The following is a 23702-nucleotide window of genomic DNA, read 5'->3' as shown; positions in this document are numbered from 1 at the left end:
AATATTCATTATATTATAAAGTTATATCAGTTAAGGAATATTAATAGGTATGGCACTAAGATAAAGTTCAACATATTTGCATAAAGTAGACTATCGTGAGAATGATTTACTGCAAGGGTATCAAACTCATTTGTTCTAGAGGACCAAAATGTCCACTGAAATAGGTACGGAGAGCTAAATTAATAAAATATATACACACAGACATGCACAAACACGAAAAAAAAAAGCAGGCACAAATAACTTTACATAATGCAATAAACAGAATTTATTACTTTCTTGCAACAATAAAAAAGTGTGTTTGTGCGTACTGTTGCTATTGAATGAAGTGGCGCATCTGTGTGTAGTATTGGTGTTTGTGATCTGTTCTGATTTTTCCTTGTTTTTGTATTCTATATATTTTGCAGTCCACGAAGACTTGTTTTTTCATTTGTTTCGTATTAGGGTACATACCTTTTTTTATGAATGGGGAACTACTCATTGATTTAGAGCGCCAGTCGACTGCTCTAGCCAATCAGCAGCGCCCCTGCCTCTTAGTAAAGTAAATTTCAGAAGCCGGATGCCTCTGGGGGGAATTTGAGATCTGGCGCTGGAGACATCTTGAGATTAAATTGTTTGAGAACGGTTTTACCCCTTCAGGTAAGAAAGTGCCTGATGACCTACTGGCAGCATAACTTTATTTTGAGGAAGTTGTTATGGTACCTGGAGTATTCCTTTAAGCTTTGTTAACCCAGCATCTATCACTCATAATATTATGTCAAACATGTAAAGTCTGCTACATTATGAGGGCTATTTTGGCACAATCAATCTGAATGGAAAAATTGAGGAAAGACATTTCCAGCATTCCAGTCACAACTTGCCTATATTTGATTCAGTTGTAACATTCGTTCTGATTTAATTCACAAAAACTACAAGTTTAGTTTAGTCACAGAGAACACTTACGCCATCTGGTAGAAACGTCTTAATAAATTGCTTGAAAATTCTACAGCAAGACATACAATTATTATTTCTTTATTTTTATTAAAAAAAACAAAAACAAAAAACAACCCAAAGTTGAAGAGACCAATAAAAATAATATCTGAAAATGTTCATATTTTGGATTAAAACTTTCATGGTTGTGTTTTTTTTTTTGGAAAGACAGAGAGATCAGCAGATCCTGTGGCTACTGTAGCTCTACCAAAGTGAGTTGAACTTTCTCACTTCTAGTTTTCAAATTTTACGCTTTTTCCACTCCGGCTCATTGTCAGGTTCATCTTCATCGGAGTCCACCTCAGCAAAAACGGCATTGGGTTGCGTTCTGAAACATATGAAACCATTTGGAAAATTAAATGAACTGATGGGTAAATGGCTTTTAGATATTTACAGATTGCTTTATTCTACAAAAGGATCAGAACAGATAAAAGTGAAACACGAGAATTCTAGCAGTATTAAAACAGAACAGAAATAGAAGAGACACTGAAGTGGGACATGTATTTTAGTAAATATAAATAATAGCGATTCAGTTTTGTTAACTACTAAAGAGAAGGAAGAGACATAAGTTTGCATATGTAAAAGGAGAACTGAAAGCACCTGAGCTAGAAATCTCAAATTCTGACAGATGTTGATGGCCTAAAACATCTAATATATGTTGTTCACCACTCCCCAAACACAAATAAGCTACCATAATTCTTATTGTTTGTATCCAACCGTAATAAACATTCCAAAGCAATCTCTTTTAATGCTGATAATTTCCAAACTAATTTTTCAAGTCATTATCTTGACCAAGCGAGTGACATGGTTTCCCTGTCTCCTCTTAGAAATTTCCTGAAGCTACACACATTGGCCTGCAGACTGATATTGGAGGTGGCACTGGAATTGTTTTTGCCACAACACTGGCACCATACACCCCAACATTTTCATCCAAAAGAGGAGCGGGTTCGCTCAAATTCCAGGTGTCTCGGCCTTGAGTGAATGCATGACAATCAAGCAGGAAAGCCCACTGAGGGCAGGACTTGCAGGGAACTCTGTTTCAGTGTTCTCTGCAGGGTCCTGGAGTCCTCAACATAGCGCACGTGTGTCTAATGATGTATTTGTGCTACACTTTTTGGGGACAGTTCCCTGGTTTCCCCCCAAAAGTGGTACACCAAAGAACAAGTTGGGACAGATTCAGAATGGTTTGGAGGCATGCTGACCCCAGTGGCGTACCTACCATGGTCGCAGGGGTTGCAGCTGGCACTGGGTCCCTCACTCCAGGGGGCCTGGCCGCAGCCACCACCCCTGCGACCGTGGGCCACCTGGATACCTTCCGGGCTGGTGCACAGCCGTACCGGCCTAGGTTCGCGGGTGTCTGGCAGGAGGTGAGAGCTGTGCTGCTCCCCTCCTGCATGTGTGTGGCCGAGCGGTCTGTCAGAAAGTGCTCACTAAGACCGGGATGCAGCCCCCCGTGTTCCTCCTGTCATAGGGGGGGGCCAAGAGGTGACCTGCTGGCCACCTAATGGACCCCCAGGCAGAGGCAGCGAGGGAGCTGTGTTCTACCTGCTCTCCTCGCACAACGTTTGCTTATTCCGGGAGCAGGAATATGACGTCATATTTCGGCTCCCGGCATCAGTAGATGGCCCGCGCGACAGAGGGAGCAGAGAGAACACAGGTCCCTCTCCGCCTCTGCCGGGAACACAGCCGCCCGCCTCACTGAAGCCCCACTGGACCTCAGGGACAGATCCACGCCAGCTATCAGGCAGGGGAGCTGGGTGGACATTTCTAAATTAAAAAAATCTGAATAATTTGTGTTTTGTCTGTGAGTGTGTGTCTGTGTATGTGTCTGTGTGTATTTATGAGTGTATGTGTGTGTGTGTGTGTTTGTTAGTGCATGTGTGTTTGTTAGTGCGTGTCTACATGTCTGTGTGTATGTCTATGTATGGGTCTCTGTGTGTATGTGTTTATTAATGTGTGTGTCTATGTGTGTGTGTGCATGTGTATCTGTTTGTCTGCATGTTTGGGGGGGCGGGGACGAGTGGGGTGGGAGGAACATATGGGGTGGGAGGTAGATGTATGGGGTGCCCAGGGCAATTTTCGCACCGGGGCCCCATGGTTTCTAGTTACGCCTCTGGCTGACCCTGATAAATAATTACTGTACAATTTTACTACCTTGACGCCTTACTTTATGAGATGTATCTGCCCTCAAATAAGGTAACTGAGACCTCAACAATCCTTTATCTGACTCCATCCATTGACCTGAACATTATCAGTTTTGTCTATTTCCTTTACTACTGTGTCATGGAGTCTCAGGACTAGACTATGTTATCACAAGTAAGAATTTAGTTCCATTTCACATTTGCATTACTATTTTGTAAGAGAATATATGTTCTAGTTTTCTACCTCTTTCTAAACGCCATGTAATTTGTTATTTCATAAATGAAATTCAAACCACGTTTGCAGTTCAATCCAGCAGAAATTAGTACCATATCTTGGACAACATAGTCGATTTATACAGTAGTAAGAACATGTTGCATGCATGCATAGTCCCCTAAAGGGATCAGATAAACCGTTACAGAGATAGGACTCCCCAGATTCTGAAATAAAAATAAACAAAAAATGTTTGTAAAGAGAATAAAAACGTAGAATGTGCGTTGATTTGACTGTTTAAGCTATTCAGGTTTCACCCAACTGACACATGATCGCAGAAAATATCTGAAAATCTGATAAATGTACAGTTTTTTTAACATGACTTCGTAAAAATATTTTAATGTTCTTGCCAAACAAGAAAGTACATAAAAAACTGTGAAATGTCTAAAAAAATTATATGATCAAATTATTAGCTGCACTGCAAAGGATTTTAAATGAAAACTAAATAAATGTTTATTATCGGAGTCTGTGGACATCAGTGGCTTTTAAACACAGAGTGCAATAAAAACCCCAACACAAATTAAAGCAGAATAAAATACAAGAATACATTTGTATCTGTTAAATAAGGCACTAAAGAGCATCAGATCAAGCTTTGACAGAAGCCTGAAGGTCAAATTCCTACTATTCAATCTTACTCAGCTTGTATGATTCATTCATCTTGCATAAAGATCGGCTAATAACATGAACAAGTACATGGGAGACAGTTATAATGGCATAAACTGTGGGATTTTAGGTCATCCAGACAACAATTTAGCACACAAAAAGGGAAACCGCAAAATCTGTCAAACCTATGACTTCAGAGTTTGACATCTTGGCTTTAATATCATGAATAGGGAGCGAGAAATATCTGGTCCTTAATTACAGCTATATGATCACAGCACATAGAAATAAACACGTCAGTCAAACAAATGTAGTATGGAAAAATATACGGATATCTGGTTAAAACCACATGACTGTGATTCATTCAAAATATTATAAAAATGGAAGAAAGGACTTTATGATTGGCTAACCATACATAAAAAAAGTTTGTAAAGTACAGAAATATCATGAATTAAAGACACTGCAAAAAAAAAAAAAAACACACTTAAATACCTTAATTTGATTCTACATATTGTTATAATAAGAAACAAAAATGAACTAAAAGCTGCGATCTGATGAAGTAAATTGTGTTGTCATAAAACCAGCACAAATATCAAGTGTAAAACCTTGGGCCTTGGAGGGTGTTTGTGTGTGTGTGTGTGTTGTTTATATATACAGTTGCAAGAAAAAGTATGTGAACCCTTTGGAATGATATGGATTTCTGCACAAATTAGTCATAAAATGTGATCTGATCATCATCTAAGTCACAACAATAGACAATCACAGTCTGCTTAAACTAATAACACACAAAGAATGAAATGTTGCCATGTTTTTATTGAACACACCATGTAAACAGTCCCAGTGCAGGTGGAAAAAGTATGTGAACCCTTGGATTTAATAATTGGTTGAACCTCCTTTGGCAGCAATAACTTCAACCAAACGTTTCCTGTAGTTGCAGATCAGACGTGCACAACGGTCATGAGTAATTCTTGACCATTCCTCTTTACAGAACTGTTTCAGTTCAGCAATATTCTTGGGATGTCTGGTGTGAATCGCTTTCTTGAGGTCATGCCACAGCATCTCAATTGAGTTGAGGTCAGGACTCTGACTGGGCCACTTCAGAAGGCGTATTTTCTTCTGTACAAGCCATTCTGTTGTTGATTTACTTCTATGCTTTGGGCAGGGCCGGACTGGCCCACCGGGATACCGGGAAATTTCCCGGTGGGCCGTCGGCACCTGGGGCCGGGCAGGCAGCTGGCTGATCTGCGGCCGCAGGGGGAGCTGGCTGTTCTGTCTCTGCTCCCCCGCCCTCGCGCTGCTTACTGAGACCGGGGCCGGAATATGACATCATATTCCGGCCCCAGTCTCATTAAGTGGCGCGCTGGGGCTGGGGAGCAGAGACAGAACAGCCAGCTCCCCCTGCGGCCGCCAAAAGAGCTCTCTCTGCGGCCGCCAGAAGAGCCAGCTCCCACCATGCGGCCGCCATCAGAGCTCCCCATGCGGCCGCCAGCACACAGGTAGCAATTATGTGTGTCATTGTGAGTGTATGTGTGTGTGTCTGTGTCATTTGTGTGTGTGTCTGTCATGGTGTGTCTGTGTTCTTTGTCTGTGTCACGGTGTGTGTGTGTCTCTGTAATGGTGTGTGTGTCTGTCTGTGTCATAGTGTGTGTGTGTGTGTGTCTCTGTCTGTGTCATGGTGTGTGTGTGTCTGTCTGTCATGCAATGTGTGTCTGTGTCATTGTGTTTGTCTGTCTGTGTCATGGTGTGTGTGTTTGTCTCTGTCTGTGTCATGGTGTGTGTGTGTGTCTCTGCCTGTCATGGTGTGTGTGTGTGTGTGTCTAGGTCTGTGTCATGGTGTGTGTGTGTGTGTCTAGGTCTGTGTCATGGTGTGTGTGTGTGTGTGTCTAGGTCTGTGTCATGGTGTGTGTGTGTCTGTCTGTGTCATGCAATGTGTGTCTGTTGCATTGTGTGTGTGTGTCTGTCATGTAATGTGTGTCTGTGTCACGGTGTGTGTGTGTGTGTTTGTCATGGTGTGTGTGTGTCTGTGTCACGGTGTGTCTGTGTCACGGTCTCTCGGTGTCATGGTGTGTGTGTCTGTCTGTGTCATGTAATGTGTGTCTGTGTCACGGTCTGTGTTATTGTGTGTGTGGCTTTTTTAAGGTGTGTGTCTGTCATGGTTTGTGTGTGTCTCTGTCATGGTGCGTGTGTGTGTCTGTGTCATGGTGTGTCTGTGTTTCTGTCTGTGTCACGGTGTGTGTGTGTTTCTGTCTGTGTCCCTGTGTGTGTGTGTGTGTCTGTGTCACGGTCTGTCTGTGTCATGGTGTGTATGTGTGTTTTTACTCACCTTTTTTTTTCCCCCACGTCGTGCTGGTCTCCCCTCGACTGGCCCTGCCTCTATGGCTGAGATCATCAAGCTTGATGATCTCAGCCAATCCGCACTGACACAGGAAGCACCTCTAGTGACCGTCTGAGTGTTTGTCACTAGGAAGCAATGTAAACACTGCCTTTTCTCTAAAAAGTCAGTGTTTACATTGAAAAGCCTGCAGGGACAGGCTATAGACACCGGAGCCACTACATTAAGATGCGTGTGTGCGCACCTGCTAGTGAGTGGGCTTGCTTGTGTGTGTGTGTGTGTGTGCGCCTGCTACTGAGTGAGCTTGTGTTTTTATGTCAATGACCTTATGTATATCAGTGAGATTGTTTGTCTATGAGGCTGTGTATCAATCAGCTTGTGTCAGTGAGATTGTCTGTGTCTGCATGTGAGTGTGCTTACTGTATAATTAAAACTTTAACTCTGAAAGGACCAATATTTTATATTGGAAAAGCAATATATAGGGTGGCAAGACATAGCCTTACATATTACATGTGACAATATATGGCGCAATGACTTATGGGGCTGGCATAGATTTTTTTTCCAGGGCTGCTTTGGAATCCTCAGTCCGGCCCTGGCTTTGGGTCATTGTCCTGTTGCAACACCTATCTTCTGTTGAGCATGGCCTTATGTTCTCCTGCAAAATGTCTTGATAAACTTGGGAATTCATTTTTCCTTCGATGATACTTCATACTTCACAGTTGGGATAAGGTTTTGATGTTGGTGTGCTGTGACTCTTTTTCGCCACACATAGTGTTGTGTGTTTCTTCCAAACAACTCAACTTTGGTTTCATCTGTCCACAGAATATTTTGCCAGTACTGCTGTGGAACATCCAGCAATGTTTTGTTTGGACAGCAGTGGCTTCCTCTGTGGTATCCTCCCATGAAATCCATTCTTGTTTAGTGTTTTACGTATTGTAGATTCGCTAACAGGGATGTTAGCATTTGCCAGTGACTTTTGTAAGTCTTTAACTGACACTCTAGGATTCTTCTTCACCTCATTGAGCAGTCTGCGCTGTGCTCTTGCAGTCATCTTTACAGGACGGCCACTCTTACGGAGAGTAGCAGCAGTGCTGAACTTTCTCTATTTATAGACAATTTGTCTTACCGTGGACTGATGAACAGCAAGGCTTTTGGAGATACTTTTATAACCCTTTCTAGCTTTATGCAAGTCAACAATTCTTAATCGTAGTTCTTCTGAGAGCTCTTTTGTGCGAGGCATCATTCACATCAGGCAATGCTTCTTGTGAAAAGCAAACCCAGAACTGGTGTGGTTTTTTTTTATAGGGCAGGGAAGCTGTAACCAACACCTCCAATCTCATCTCATTGATTGGACTCCAGTTGGCTGACATCTCACTCCAATTAGCTCTTAGAGATGTCATTAGTCTAGGGGTTCACATACTTTTCCCACCTGCACTGTGACTGTTTACATGGTATGTTCAATAAAAACATGGCAACATTTCATTCTTTGTGTGTTATTAGTTTAAGCAGACTGTGATTGTCTATTGTTGTGACTTAGATGATGATCAGATCACATTTTATGACCAATTTGTGCAGAAATCCATATCATTCCAAAGGGTTCACATACTTGCAACTGTATATCGTTTGTTTATATATATATATATATTGTGTATTGTTTATTATATATATATATATATATATATATATATATATATATATATCTATGGGTGTAGTCAGGGGCATACCTAGAGCTTTTGGCACCTGGAGCGGATCCTATATTTGGCACCGCTTTACCCCCCTCCCCCTAAAAAATGTAAAAAACTGCAAAATATTTAAACGTTTTTAATGTTTTTAGCACTCAGCAGTGTTTGTGTATGTTTTTTATGTGTTTGAATGTAAGCATATTTTTGTATGGAGTATGTGTGAGTTGACTCTAGGCAGGGCCGGCGCTTCCTATAAGGCGAACTAGGCCCTGCGCCCCCATCGCCGGCCCTTTAAATGCTGCAGCCGCCTGAGCGCTCTATAGAGTGTGCACTTCCTGTCAGTCCGGCCGGGTACAGGAAACAGAAACTCCTGTACCGCGGACCAGAGAGGAGCTCGGCCACGCTACAGGGAAGGGGAGGTGAGGAAAAAAGGGGCGGGGGGAGTAGAAGAGATTACAGGGAGGGAGTGGGGGAGAAGAGATTACAGGGAGGGAGGGGGGAGAAGAGATGGGGGGGAGAAGAGATTACAGGGGGGGGGAGAAGAGATTAGAGGGAGGGAGGGGGGAGAAGAGATTACAGGGGGGAGAAGAGATTAGAGGGAGGGGGAAGAAGAGATTACACAGAGGGAGGGGGAGAGATTACAGGGGGGGAGAAGAAGAGATTACAGGGAGGGAGGGGGGAGAAGAAGAGAAGATTACAGGGGGGAGAAGAAGAGATTACAGGGAGGAAAGGGGGCGAAGAAGAGAAGATTACAGTGGGGGAGAAGAAGAAGAGATTACAGTGGGGGGGGGGTAGAAGAAGAAGAGATTACAGGGAGGGAGGGAGGAGAAGAGAAGAAGAGATTACAGGGAGAGGGGAGAAGAAGAGAAGATTACAGGCGGGAGAAGAGGAGAACACGAGGAGAAGAAGAGGAGAACGGGGGGGATGAGAACACAGGGAGGAGGTTGAGGAGAAAGTGGGGAGGGAGAGACCACTAAAGGAGGGAGGGGGTGGGGGAGAGACCACTAGGGGAAGGGGGTGAAGAGAGACCACTAAGGGAGGGTGGGGGGAGAGCAGAGAACACTAAGGGAGGGAGGGGGGGTGTGGAGGATAGGCCACTAGGGGAGGGTGGGGGGAGAGTAGAGACCACTAATGGAAAGGGGGCGTAAGAAGAGACCACTTAGGGTGTGGGAGAGACCACTAATGGAAAGGGGGGCAGAGGAGAGCAGAGACCACTAAGGGGGAAACGAGAGACCACTAAGGAAGGTGGGGGGGAGGAGAGTAGAGACCACTAAGGGACAGGGGAGGAGAGACCACTAAGAGGCAGGGGAGATCTCTAAGGGACGGAAGGGAGAGCTCTATAGGACAGGGGGCAGGACAGGGAGATCTTTCACACTATGCACACACACAATGCATCCCTATACATACTCAGATACCCTTACACACAGAGAAACATACACATACACACACACAATGCAACCCTTACACATAAAGACAATGCATCCTTTGCACACATACACAGAAACACACAATGCATCCCTTACACACACATGCAAACACGCATTGCTTCTCTTACACACACACAGAAACACAATGCATCTTACACACACTCAACGCACCCCTTACAGACACACACACACTGCACCCCTTACATACACAGAAACACACTTTGCATCCCTTATGCATACAAACACAGATTCACACAATGCATCCCTTACACACAACGAGAAACACACAATACATCACTTACACACAAACACACACTGCTTTTTATCCCTTACACAAAAACACACTGCTTCCACTACACACAAACACACTTTATCACCAACACAAACTGGTATCCCTGAACACTACATTCCATAAGCACACACATTAGATCCTCTACCATAACACATCCCCTACACACTCCACTTCTTGTGAGCGAACATATAGGTGGACTTATGGGTGGACCTTATGGGCATACTCACCGTCAGGCCCCGGGGCCCAGACCTTGAGCTGTGTAAGGGGCCCCAAAAAATGGAGCTGCTTCCCCTCCCAGAACATTGAATTTTGTGACCACAGTTACAAACAGCCTCCAGAGATCCTGTTCTACACCAGACCAGTGGAGCCAGACTGCAGCCAGAGCCCATCACCATCCTCATCTGGTTGTAAGTAGGCAATCTAGTATATTATTAGTGACACTAATCTCTAATTTACCTCACATTAAAGGGACACTTTAGTCCCCAGAACCACTGCAGCTTAATGAAGTGGTTCTGGTGTCTATAGTTTGTCCCTGCAGGCTTTTTAATGTAAACACACACTGTGTGCAGCACTGGCGTAAGTTCATATGGCAGATCATATGGGTAGGGCATTGTGATGTCACTAGGGGATGGCAAATCTTTCTTTTGCCTAGGGCGGCAAAAATCCTTGCACCGGCCCTGACTCTAGGGGTGTGTTTTTATGTAGTGTTGGCATTTGAATGTATTTGGGGTTTTCATGAGCTGTAAGCCATAATCATCGCACTTTATGACAAATCACGGCTTGAACTATCTTGCTTTGCATGTAATGAGTCTATCGCATATATTAATTTCCCCTTTTACGTTGCATTACTGAAATAAATGAACTTTTGCACGATATTCTAATTTTTCGAGTATCACCTGTATGTAGTGTTGGCAAGATGCTGAGATGTATGCACATATACACATAAACACACACTGGCACACATTCAGATACACAGACACACAAATGCACACTGACAGACATATACAAACACACACACTGACACACATGCAGCTACACATAAACACAGCTACACACACAGGTACACACATACACATGCAGTTACACATACACAGTGTGTAGGAAGGTGACAGTATAGGGGAGCAGTGTGTAGAAAGGTGACAGTGTGGGGAGGCACTGTGTTGGTAGGTGACAGTTGGGGGGGCAGTGTGTAAGAAGGTGACAGTATGGGAGGCAGTGTGTAGCAAGGTGGCAATATGGGGGTGACAGTATGGGAGGCAGTGTGTAGCAAGGTGACAATATGGGGGGTGACACTGTGGGAGGCAGGGTGTAGGAAGGTGATAATATGGGGGGCAAGCTGTAGGAAAGTGACAGTGTGGGTGGGGGGCATGGTGTAGGAATGTGACAGTGTGGGGGGGGGGGGGCAGGGTGCGGAAGTAACAGTGTAGGGGGCAGGGTGTAGGAAGGTGACAGGAGAGTATGGGGGGGGGTGACAGGGTTGGGTGAACAGTGTTTTAGTTAATCCCAACTACTCATGGTCTGCCGCTGTCACATAATAGTGTGAGCTATTTTTATTTGGAGCTCTGGATTTCCTTATTTACCTTGACCTCCTTGGGATTAAAACTCACATTAATGTGTTGTGTTTATCCATTGATCACTGAGCTCCACAGCAACAAAATAAAAGTCCTCACAGTACTATGTTTTATGTATCACATAAAATCACAACAATAAAATTCACAGTAATTTGCACTGTGTGAATATGTCACAGGGCTGAACAACAATATATCTCCCGGTAATGTGCTCTTAGCATATCGCATAGCTCCCCAACTGTACCACACAGAGTGAAATGTATTTTGTATAACCGATTATCACTGTGTTAAATATCACAATAATATATTGTAATGTGTGTACACAGACACAAAACTACAGGCAGACAGTCCCACACACAGGTACAGGTAGAAAGTCACATACATGCACACAGTTACAGGCAGCCAGGCACCTACAAAGGTACAGACAGTCACACACACACACACACACACGTACGTACGTACGTATGTATGTACAGACAGTCACACACACAGTTACAAGCATACAGGGGGTGTGGGGGTGAGAGGTGACAGCCGCTTTAATCTGTACGTCAACTGATAAATATAGACAAGTGTTGATTTGAAAAAAAAAAATCTCTGACCCCTATATTGGAACAATGGGATATTTTAATCCGAATTTTGCAATTGTAGTTTCAATTTACTTTAATCCAGAATTTAGTGTTTCCAATCACCTAACTTGCTAAATTTTACAGGTATTTATTGGAAAATATAAACACTATGTGTGTATATATGCTCTAGTTTAATTAAATACAGAATAGGGTAATTTTGTAAAGTAATATAAATCGATAGTTGGCAGACATTAACTTGTCTTTTTTTCATTACACCTAGAAGAAAAGCCAGAGGCTACTAAGATTTTAGCTTCTCCTATTAAACTTCCGAGAGGAGTTTAAACTTTTGGAAGCTGCTAGTTGTTATCTTTTGTAGCACAGAAACTCCCGGTAACTGCAAACAATAGCCACAGTCATTTTAGTAATTACTGACGGTTGGCAAATGATTACCACATATAGAGAAAGTCCTATATGAATGTGTGGATACATGTGAACAGGTATATGCACATGTACAAACTAAACTACACATACATATATTTACACTCACTAGTGTAATTATGCTAATATGTTGAGGCATGACATTCCTCGTAGAGGTATTTTGTTGACACATGAAGGGATCTTCAAACAGTTTGGTGAGTGAATTTACACTTCGCCTTCGGAACAGTCTTTCAGAGTGCAAGGCATAGCGCCAGCAAATTCTGTAGCGCTGTACAATAGGTGGACTAACAGACAGGTAATTGTAACCAGATAAGTGGACGCACAGAAACAGAGGGGTTGAGGGCCCTGCTCAATGAGCTAACATGCTAGAGGGAGTGGGGTATTGGGACACAAAGGGTAAATGTAGGCGTAACAAAGTAGGTTGTTAGAAAAGTATTCACTGAGAACTTAGTAGGTTATTTTTGACAGTTGCAGGAGAGGAGTCATGGGGGGGTGGGATGAAAACCCGCTAACAGTTTAATTGATACGCTTTCCTGAAGAAGTGAATTTTCAAAGATTTCTTGAAGGAGTGGAGACTGGGTGAAAGTCTAACGGAGAAGGGAAGGGAGTTCCACAGAAAAGGTGCAGCCCTGGAGAAGTCTTTGAAGGCGAGCATCAGAGGTGGGAGTACGGACAGAGGATAGACGTATTTTAAGTATATAGTTTCCAACTGGCCCATTTCCATTGTGGTTGGTTGAATGTACCGGGCAGAAACTGCCATAAGGTATGTTCAGTGAGTTCACACATTAAGTTCAAAGTATTTTCTCAAGAATATAAAATGAGTGTATGTCGGGCTGTAAAGTTACCCGACCACGATGTACGAAAGGGCCAAACAAAAGCTGCAGACGTATTGTAAGATCGTTTGAGCAATGCCTTCTTCACCTCTAGTCTTTGTACATATTTTGAATTTCAATTACTATAATTGTAAAACGTTCATAAATAAAAATCAGTATACAAATACCCCCTGATTAGTTGGGTCTCTGTCTTTTTCCCTCCAGACATCCAGCTGAAAGTCTATATTACTTGTCTACACAGCTAGTTTATAATTGGTAATTAGTGCTAGCACTTTAGATATTTGTGTGGAGCACTTTGACCCTAGGTTTGACAAAGGTGCTGAAGTGTCAAAGCGTTTTGGGAGGGCGTTGTTTACATAATTGGATGGGTAAGTAAATCTGGGGGAAGTTTGTGAAAGTTTTCCCAGTGAGAGCTTCCTCACATAAGTAAACTCAGGAAAACTGATCAAATAAACAATGGATAGCAAGGTAAATTTATTAAAGTAATGGACAACCATAAACAAAAAAAGACAAAACAGACATCCCCAGCTTCTAATATCAGCACCTAAATGAAGGCATTAAATAGGCCTGGTGAAAAGAACAAAAACAGTAAATCAGGAATTAGACACATTTCTAGACAAGGATGCTTCCATAGAGATAACAACAAATTGTCTTAGTCCATAGCTTAGTGTCTCTTATATAAGAATTCTTGGTGTCTGTTAACACAGAAACCCCCCCACAAAATGCAGTTTCTAATTGCAAACATATGGTTACCAGCCTTTTCATCAAAGCACCGCCTCACTTACGAGACATTGTCTTAAAAGAGCCCTCTGATTCCCTGAAGCTATCATACAAAGGTAATCTAGTACAAGGCGAGGACGCTCATTTCATATAATGTTACATTCCTGACACCTGTACTGTCCCAGCCATGAAAGATTTAAAAGACAGCCATCAGGAAGGTTTGGCGTGCCACACGTGGGCCGATTGCGTTACCATTTCTTGTTAAGAGACCTGGCTGGAGGGGGAAAAAGAGCCGTTGAAGTGGACAGAATATAGATACAGAGTGCTATTAGCCTACATTGATAGATATAGCCATATTTATATGTGTGTTAATGAGCCACACAGGAACAACAGCTAGCAGATTATGAAGCGGAGAGCTATTGTTAAACATAGTCAACTAAACTTGCCTCACTTATACGTAGAGTTAACCCTTTTAGATTTGTAGAGCTGTAATGCATTAGCATTTGTTTTGAAATATGGATACACAACACTGATTGCATAAACTTTGGAATGAAAAACTATATATATATTTAATTCAGTTACGTTTGGACCGTAAATCTATATGACCTGAAACAGCCTGGTAAACTGGTGTTTCTCATTAGACCAATCACAACTTATCATTCAGATAGGTTTAATTGATACATTGTTTATTCCATTTTCATACAGGAAGGAAGTACAGTATATATCTTCATGTATGCGTTTTCACAATCCATGTATGGCAAAAGTAACATTACACAATATTTTAGGTCCCCTTCCCCCCCCGGCACTCAAATGGACCAAGTGTCTAATAGTGTCTAGTGGTTATAGACATCCTCCCTTAGTTCTGTGACAAACCATTTTCGAGTAATTTGATCTCTGGTCTCTGAGGCACCACTTGCTGGATTGTTAATGCAGATATTTTCACTTCTACATTTGCAATACTGGACGGCATACATTGGCTAAGCATGTCATTTACTCCTGAAAACATTTTTCAAAAGCTTCAAAAACCATTTACTGGAACAAACATGTTAACATCATCAAATAAGCCTCGGTCAGTGAAGCATCTTCACTCGCAAGGTCTCTATTCATCACTGAGATTGATGGACTAGAGGGTTAGGCAACCTTCTGCACCTCGGATGTTGTGGACTTTATCCCCCATAATGCTCTTACACCCATAATGCTGGCAAAGCATCATGGGAGGTATAGTTCAAAACATCTGGAGTGCCAAAGGTTGTCTATGCCTGGACTAGAGATTAAACAGCAGGGATTAGGGAACAAGGGTCTTAAAGAAGCCATCATGGAAACCCTGAATTCAAGAAAAAGATCTGGACTAAAAGCGTACCACAAAATCTGTTCTACTTTTCAGGAATGGTGTTATCGTCTCGGGGTTTGTTTCATCATCCTTCCGAATCTGACAGTCTTCCCGTACTTCAAATTGAACGAAATAGAGACTTAAGTCTTTTAAGCAGATGTTACTTTTGGGGTTCTGATACTCCTAGAGGTGATATTACTGCTTGATGTGCAGAGGCATGGGAGGTATCCTCAGACAAAGTTTTTCCTTGTCTACGCTGCAATCATTTTCTTGCGGTTAAAGAGCTCCTGGTGTTTTATCTGCCAGAAGCCTGCATCACTAATTTTCATGTTATGGGATTTCTGAATTTTAACATTTGTACATGTAATTAGGCTATATTATAGTACCGGATATTTGTAGAAAATATTGCAGTATTTCTACTTATTTACAGTGAGACATCATGATACCGGAGAAACTGACGGAAGCCAAGCACAGAGAGATGGACACAGGTTTCTTCAGGAAGGAAGAGATTCTTTATTGGATCACCGATCGGGACTCAGAGGGACTAGCGTCACCAAAATACAGCAAAGTCTGAGTACTGAATACATAGAGTACATTCCTTATATAGCACTGTAGCTCCTCCCACAATTAACTACACCCACACATACCCTTAACCTATTTAATGAATAGAGTCTAAACTCATCCATCCGGTCTAACCACGTGGCTCATCTGATACAAAGGAGAGGGACGCGTAATTCCAGTTCTTACATTCCTGCACCTGGTCAGTACAGTGATGACAGTATCTTAGCTACGTGTTATTAACTAACTGATACTACAAACACATATACATACATATGCCTTGTGGCAATCTTAGCCTGCTAAACTTGTATTTTACTGGAATTACATCACATTCCCCCCTTTGATGCCTCTGATATTTCACAATTACTTGAGGCATCACTTAACCTTGGTTTGCATATACCTCAGGTTACCATGAACCAGACCAGACTTATCTTATGATGTGAATCTTCAACATTCATCTTCTTGCATTGGTTCTCCCTGATCTAGAGCCTTATACTTATATATCGCCATTATCTGTGCAGCAGCCTTCCTCTCTGCTATACTTCCTATCAGGCTTTGCACAGACCTAACTACTAAGGGTATAAGACACGGTAGGAGTAGACACAACAGTAAAATCAGTAGGACTCCACCTACCACTGCCTTAAGCCCTCCAAACCACTCATACCAGCTACCAAACCAACTACTTGGATTGTACCCTTTCCATACCTGAGTAGGCACATGCGCTAGTTTAACCATATGGCTAGTAAGCTCAGCTATTGCTTGCCCTTCGTCATCTATTTGAAGACAGCAATTACTTAGGTTAAACTTCCCACATACACCTCCCTCTACTGCCAAAAGGTAATCCAAGGCTAATCTATTTTGGTAGACTGCTGTCCTCATCCTGGTGTTATGCTTCGCTAGAAGATTGAGCGCTTGTGATGTCTCATTTGTGATAATCTCAACCACCGCCTGTAATCTTATAATACGGTTGAGCATATAAATAGGGGTTCTATAACCAAAGGTACCATCCTCAGCCCACGTGGCTGGCCCATAGTAATCTATAATACGCTGGGGAGGCCATTCATCATCTTCCCAGGCGCCTATCTCTATGGGTCCCCTTTTCTTCCTATGATTCACATCATACACTTTAACACCTAAAGTCTCACCTGTTTCAATCGGTAACAAGAAGAAGGATGGTTTGAGCATACCCAACACACATGCCCCTTCCCAGTCCTGTGGCAGCTCCGAATAGGCTTTCTTACCACAGATCCAGTACAAATTTGCTGGGGCTCTCCAAGTAGATGTGATGGATAGATCAAACCACACATCCTTTAAATTGGCATATCTAGCAAACGGGTTAGATGGTTCTGAGACATTTGAAGCCGACCACCAAGTTGTATTCTTTGTATCATCATCATAAGCTTTTTGCCCTAGACAAGTTAATTCTCCTACAGAAGTATTATACATTATTCCTTTCCTTGCTATGCAAACATAACCTATGATGGAGGTCTTTAATCTCCACTCAGATTTACCTCTAACACTCATATGATAATCGGCTTGTGTAGATATTAATTGGTCAACTGCCTCAGAACCGGACATTACCTCCTTTGCTTCCCAAGGCCATTGGTCTCCCATGTTAGTACCTCCACACACATAGCAGTTGGTAACATTAAGACTACCGGCAATACTTTCAGCTAAATCGATGAACAGGTTTTTAGCATTATGGGGGATCTTATTATCTATACTCATCTCTTCGTAAAAGGAATGGTATACTTGATGAGTCTGGGAGGATACCGTATCAGTCTCTATTCCTATAAACAATAATGTCCCAGGATCTAAACCCGTCCCGTATATTTGAAACACAAATAAATTTCCATACTTATCTAAGAACTTGTCGGGGTTATTAATGAGTATATGGACTGGGTTGCATTCCATAGACTTACAATAAGGGCTAGTCGGCAACTTAGTCACTATCATGTCTTTGTCTACTGTCTGTCCCCAAGTTGCCCACCCCACACAAGACCAATATGGGCAAAAGTTATAATCTCTATTTGGGCATCTAGGACTTACATATTTATTTTTGCTACTGGGACAAATATATTTATCGTTAGACCCATACGTCCTCTCCCATCTAAGATCCCCACATACATTCCACGGCTTTCTACCACTCGATATCGCTTTACACGCATCAAATAGCAGAACACCCGAAGAATGTACGGATTCTAACACCGTTTTATTAATTAGGGTCCCCTGAGGATCTCCATTCCTGAGAGTCAACCAAATTGTACGAGGCTGATACTCCGGACTGAAGCACTTAGGTTCTCCTACTCCTAAATGGCACACACTATAATCTATATTTAAGTATCTACATCTCGATACATCTCCTTTACATTCGTATTGTGAATGCCAAATTAGGGTTTGGGAAATATGGTTACCTGTTCTCGTAGTCTTAATGCATACCTCACAGCTAGGAGTGTCGGTACCTCTACCTTCCTGAATATAAAAACACATATAAATAAACACTATCAAAAGCACATCTTTCGCCGTCATCCTCAGTCTTCGTCCGTGCGATGGCGCCTCAGCTTCCAGGATGTGAGGGGCTGCAGGGAATGGAGTTCTGCTCATCTTCACAGGTGTCCCTTCGAGACTTTCCTGGCTTATACACTATGTGATGGTAAGCGGACAGGCTTTATTATGGCCTTCTCACTCACACCTGTAACAATAAAATTTGTAATCCACAATAATTCCTCGTTACTCCGACTGAGTAGTGCGTTTTAACCGGATCTTGCAGGGATTCTCTGGATCTGCTGTAACTTGCCAAGAATCGACTGCTGCTGGTTTAACCCTGGAGTGATGTATCCACGGAGTCACTTCTGCTACTTTTATCGCTGTAGGGGTAGACAAAAGAACAACATAAGGACCTCTCCACTTGGGCCCTAACGGTACATTATTCCACTCTTTAATCCACACTTGATCTCCTGGATGATAACTATGAACAGGGGGATAAATATTCACAGGTAATCTATCTTGTACCCATTTCTGTACCTCCTCCATAGTCTTACCCAACTCTACAACCTGCTGCCGGGTAATTCCTTCTCCCAACTGACTCAAGTCCCCCCTTAAGTTACCAAGTACGGGAGGTGGTCGCCCATACATGATTTCAAAAGGAGAGAGGCCCATCCTTCTGGTAGGGGTACTGCGGATTCGCAATAAGGCTATAGGTAAGAGAACGTTCCACTTAAGTTGGGTTTCCTGACACATTTTAGCCAACTGGTTCTTTATAGTTCTATTCATTCTCTCTACCTTACCAGAACTCTGGGGTCTATATGCAGTATGAAGCCTCCACTTTATACCAAGCATATGAGTCAGTTGTTGTAGGCACTGATGAACAAAAGCTGGACCATTGTCCGATCCTATAGAACAGGGTAGTCCATATCGGGGTATTATTTCTCGTAGCAGGAATCTCACAACTTCTCCTGCTTTCTCTGTACGAGTAGGACATGCTTCTACCCAGCCTGAATAGGTGCACACAATTACCAGCAGGTAACGATGTCCACCCGATTTAGGCATCACTGTAAAGTCTATTTGTAGATCGGACATGGGGAGTCCCCCCATAAACTGAACTCCTGGTGGCTTTACTGGTCCTTGTCTTGCATTATTCTTAGCACACGTTACACATCTGCGTACAATGGCCTGAGTCAAGTTGGACAATCTTGGTATGTAGAAATGTTTTCTAAGAGATTCTTCAGTACGGTCTCTCCCAGAATGTGTCCCGTTGTGATAATTTTGGACAATTTCTACCGCTAGCGATGCTGGTATAACTATTCTTCCATCTTCTAGCTGATACCACTTGTTCTCCAGATACTTTCCCGGTTCAGTCTTTAACCACTCCTCTTCTTGAGCTGTATAAACTGGAGTCCATTGGGACAGTGGAGTTGGTATAAGAGCAGCTATATGCCCTACATACTCCTGTCTTCCTGATTCAACAGCACGCTTAGCTGCACTATCTGCCATCCGATTTCCCTTGGTTACATCACCATCTCCTCTCAGATGCGCTCGACAATGTATGATACCGACTTCTTTCGGCTCCCACACTGCTTCCAATAGTTGTAGGATTTCAGCTGCGTACTTGATTTCTTTGCCTTCTGAATTCAGTAGTCCTCTTTCTTTATACAAAGCTCCGTGGGCATGAGTGGTTAAAAACGCATACTTAGAGTCCGTATAGATATTTACTCTTAAACCTTCAGCCAATTGTAACGCTCGTGTTAGTGCTATTAATTCTGCCTTTTGTGCTGATGTTCCTTTCGCCAGTGGCCGAGCTTCTATCACCTTGTCTATTGTTGTCACTGCATATCCTGCATAGCGGATCCCTTCTTTCACATAACTACTGCCGTCGGTGTAATATTGAACATCGGGGTTCTGGATGGGAAAATCACGAAGATCTGGTCTACTTGAGAATACTTCATCCATTACTTCCAAACAATCATGTTGACTTTCAGTAGGTTGTGGCAAAAGGGTAGCTGGATTTAAGGTGTTTACAGTCTCTAAATGCACTCTTGGGTTTTCACACAACATTGCTTGATACTTGGTCATACGGCTATTACTAAACCAATGATTTCCTTTGTAATCCAACAACGTCTGTACTGCATGTGGGACTCGTACATAAAGTTCTTGACCCAGAGTGAGTTTATCGGCTTCAGCTACTAGCAGGGCGGCTGCAGCTACGGCTCTTAGACAAGGTGGAAGTCCGCTGGCCACTGCATCCAGTTGCTTAGACATGTAGGCAACAGGTCTTTGCCATGATCCCAAGTACTGTGTCAATACTCCCACAGCCATTCTTCTTTGCTCGTGTACATATAAGTAGAATGGTCGTGTGTGATCAGGTAGACCTAATGCTGGGGCACTCATCAAAGCCTTCTTCACATCTTCAAATGCCGTTTGCTGTTCTTGGGTCCATAAGAAGGGGTCGTGCTCTGTACCTTTGATAGCTGCGTACAGAGGTTTTGCTAGTATCGCATAACTGGGAATCCATATCCTACAGAAGCCTGCTGCCCCCAAGAATTCTCGCACTTGTCTTCTATTCTTGGGTATTGGTATTTGGCAGACAGCTTCTTTTCTCTCTGGCCCCATAATTCTTTGACCTTCAGAGATATGGAATCCTAGATACTTGACAGTTGGCAAACACAACTGAGCCTTCTTTCTAGACACCTTGTATCCTGCCTTCCAGAGAATGTGTAGTAGATCGTGCGTTGCTTGCTGACAGATTTCTTTTGTAACTGCTGCTATCAACAAGTCATCTACATATTGTAACAATACACACTCTCCTGGGATGGACTCGAAATCCAATAGATCTTGACTTAGGGCTGAACCAAATAGGGTAGGTGAATTTTTAAACCCTTGGGGCAGTCTTGTCCAAGTCATTTGGCGTTTTGAGCCCGTTACAGCGTTCTCCCACTGGAAAGCGAAAATACATTGACTTTCTGCGGCAATTCGGAGGCAAAAGAAGGCATCTTTGAGATCTAAGACTGTGAAGTAAGTAGCCCCGCCCGGAATTAAAGCAAGCAGGTTATATGGATTGGGTACAACTGGATGTATACTAACAACCGCATCATTGACTGCTCTTAAGTCCTGCACAGGTCGATACCCATCTGTGCCGGGCTTTTGAACAGGCAGCAATGGGGTGTTCCAGGGGGAAGTACAGAATTTTAGGATACCATACCGTATGAACTTATCCAGATAGGATTGGATGTTCTTCTTAGCCTTCTGCGGAATGTGATATTGTCTTAGGCTCACTGGATAAACCCCATGTTTCAGTTCAATTTTTATTGGTGGAATATTGCGGGCCAGTCCTGGTGGGTTGTTCTCTGCCCAAACTCCTGGTATGTTAAACAATGTCTCATCACTCCTAGGGTTTTGGCTAGTCAACACTGTATAAAGTCGCCACTCTTCTTCCTTTGGTACGGATAAAGTCATAATACCTGAAGGTCCATTAAACTTTAAAGATGTTGTTCCATCTGGTAGGAACGTAATCTGCGCTTGTAATTTGGATAGCATATCACGTCCCAGCAATTGGACTGGACATTCAGGCATATAAAGGAATTGGTGTTTTACTACGTGGCCTCCCAATGTACAGAGTCGACTTTTAAGAACCGGTCTTTCAGCACTTCTTCCAGTTGCTCCTATCACAGTAATAGTCCTTCCAGATGGAGGAGCAACTAGATTAGTCACCACTGAATGTTCAGCACCAGTGTCGATCATGAACGCACTCCTTTTCCCCCCTATTGATACATCGACCATAGGCTCCGCTCGACCAAGGGGGATGGAGCCCGGTCGGTATCAATAGTCCTCCATGACCGTGTCAGCCAATCCTACAAAGTCCCTACCTTCTCTATCGCGAGACCTTTGCGCTGCTGGAATATACCTGTCTTCCCTAACACTTCCTCTGTTCCCATTACTCCCTCTATAACCATTACTCCCTCCGGGACCTCCTCTACCTCTCGCTCTGCCTCTAAAGTTTCCGTAGCCTGCCCTGGGTTGGTCTCTCTCGTACTGCTCTCTTTGCGGACATTCGTTCCTCCAATGCCCTTCTTCCTTGCAATACGCACACTGATCCCTACTCAAAGGCTCCCTACTCCATCTATTATTGCCTCTATCTGGGCCCCGTTTATCTACGCCTGCGATCGCTACCGCTAGCATATCAGCCTTTTTACGCATCTTGCGCTCCTCCTCTTTCTTGCTTTCTGTTTCCCTATTCATATAGACCTTATTAGCTACCTCCATTAGTTGGGAGATTGACATACCTGCAAACCCTTCTAACTTTTGTAGCTTGCGCTTAATATCTCCGTAAGCTTGGCTGACAAAGGCGGAGTTAACCATTCGGGAATTGTCTGCGTCTTCCGGATTAAAGGGGGTGTACAAGCGGTACGCCTCCAATAATCGGTCATAAAAGACACTGGGCGCTTCATCGCTTTTCTGGATCACCTCAACTGTCTTCGACATGTTAATGGCTTTCTTTCCTCCGGCTTTCATGCCAGCAATTATAGCGTCTCTATAGGCTCTGAGTTGAACCATATCAGCACCATTTACGTTCCAATCGGGATCAGTGTTGGGATAATGTGTTGCGGCCCATGCTGCTGGATTAGCTTGGTTCAAAGCACGGGCTCTATCCTCTAATGCTTTAATGGCTGCTTGATTTATTCTTGTCCTTTCCTCATTGTTAAATAAAGTCATTAATAACTGCTGGCAATCAGCCCATGTCGGATTATGTGTCTGTACTATTGAGGTGAACAGATCAGTCATGGCTTGTGGTTTCTCAGTATACGAGGAATTATGGGTCTTCCAGTTTAAAAGGTCGGTAGTGGTGAAAGGGACATATACGAAGACAGGGTCAGCGTGTGCCATTTGACCTGCGGCATCGATATAAGCTGACCCGGGATTTAAGCGAAGAGGCATCTGATAGTGCTTTAATTGTTGGGCACCAGTCAACTGTCGGGTTTGGATGGGGCTACGTAGGGAAGCGTCAGTCATGGGTTCCGGTCGGGGAGATATAGGGTATGGGGATGTGGGAGGTTGGTTTTGGGAAAAGGTAGTGAATAGAACATTTCGGGCCGAGCTAGATGAAGCTTGACCGGAAGTCTGAAGTGGCGCCAAATCAGGATATTCGTTTCTAATGGGGGTGGGTTCTGGTTCCGGAAGGGGAGATTTAGTACGAGGGGGGGTGGATCCTGTACTGGAGGAGGAAGCGGAAGTGGATGAGGGTAATGAGGGAAGGGTTACAGGACTTCCTGTATTTGCGTCACTTCCTCTTACCGGAAAGTAAGGGGGCGGCAAAGGGATCTCGGACTCAGGGGGCGTGTCCAAAATGGGCCTAACACCAGTCCTAGTGGACGAACAAGTCCTAGCTACCATGAGGCGACACTGCTCCTCGTGGCATGTCCGGAGCCATTTTGGCGAGTCATTTACGGCCTGTCTCCAACAATCAATATAAGGAAACTGGCCG

The 23702-nt window shown here is 43.3% G+C and overlaps 1 protein-coding gene across 2 annotated transcripts in view; it reads right to left on the bottom strand.

Moving 5' to 3' along the window:
- Positions 1 to 1080: 1080 nt before the first annotated feature.
- Positions 1081 to 23702, bottom strand: part of WDR70 (WD repeat domain 70) — a 276550-nt gene continuing 253928 nt past the window's right edge. For both annotated transcript variants that reach the window (XM_063456857.1, XM_063456856.1), the window contains exon 18: positions 1081 to 1294. In XM_063456857.1, coding sequence (XP_063312927.1) covers positions 1207 to 1294 — 88 coding nt within the window. In that variant the 3' untranslated portion in view covers positions 1081 to 1206. The remainder of the gene's footprint in view (positions 1295 to 23702) is intronic.

Source organism: Pelobates fuscus, chromosome 5 (genome assembly GCF_036172605.1).
Source record: "Pelobates fuscus isolate aPelFus1 chromosome 5, aPelFus1.pri, whole genome shotgun sequence".
In the NCBI taxonomy this organism is placed as follows: Eukaryota; Metazoa; Chordata; class Amphibia; order Anura; family Pelobatidae; genus Pelobates; species Pelobates fuscus.
The sequence above is the reverse complement of the archived record's forward strand: the minus strand, read 5'-3'. Positions and strand labels throughout refer to the sequence as shown.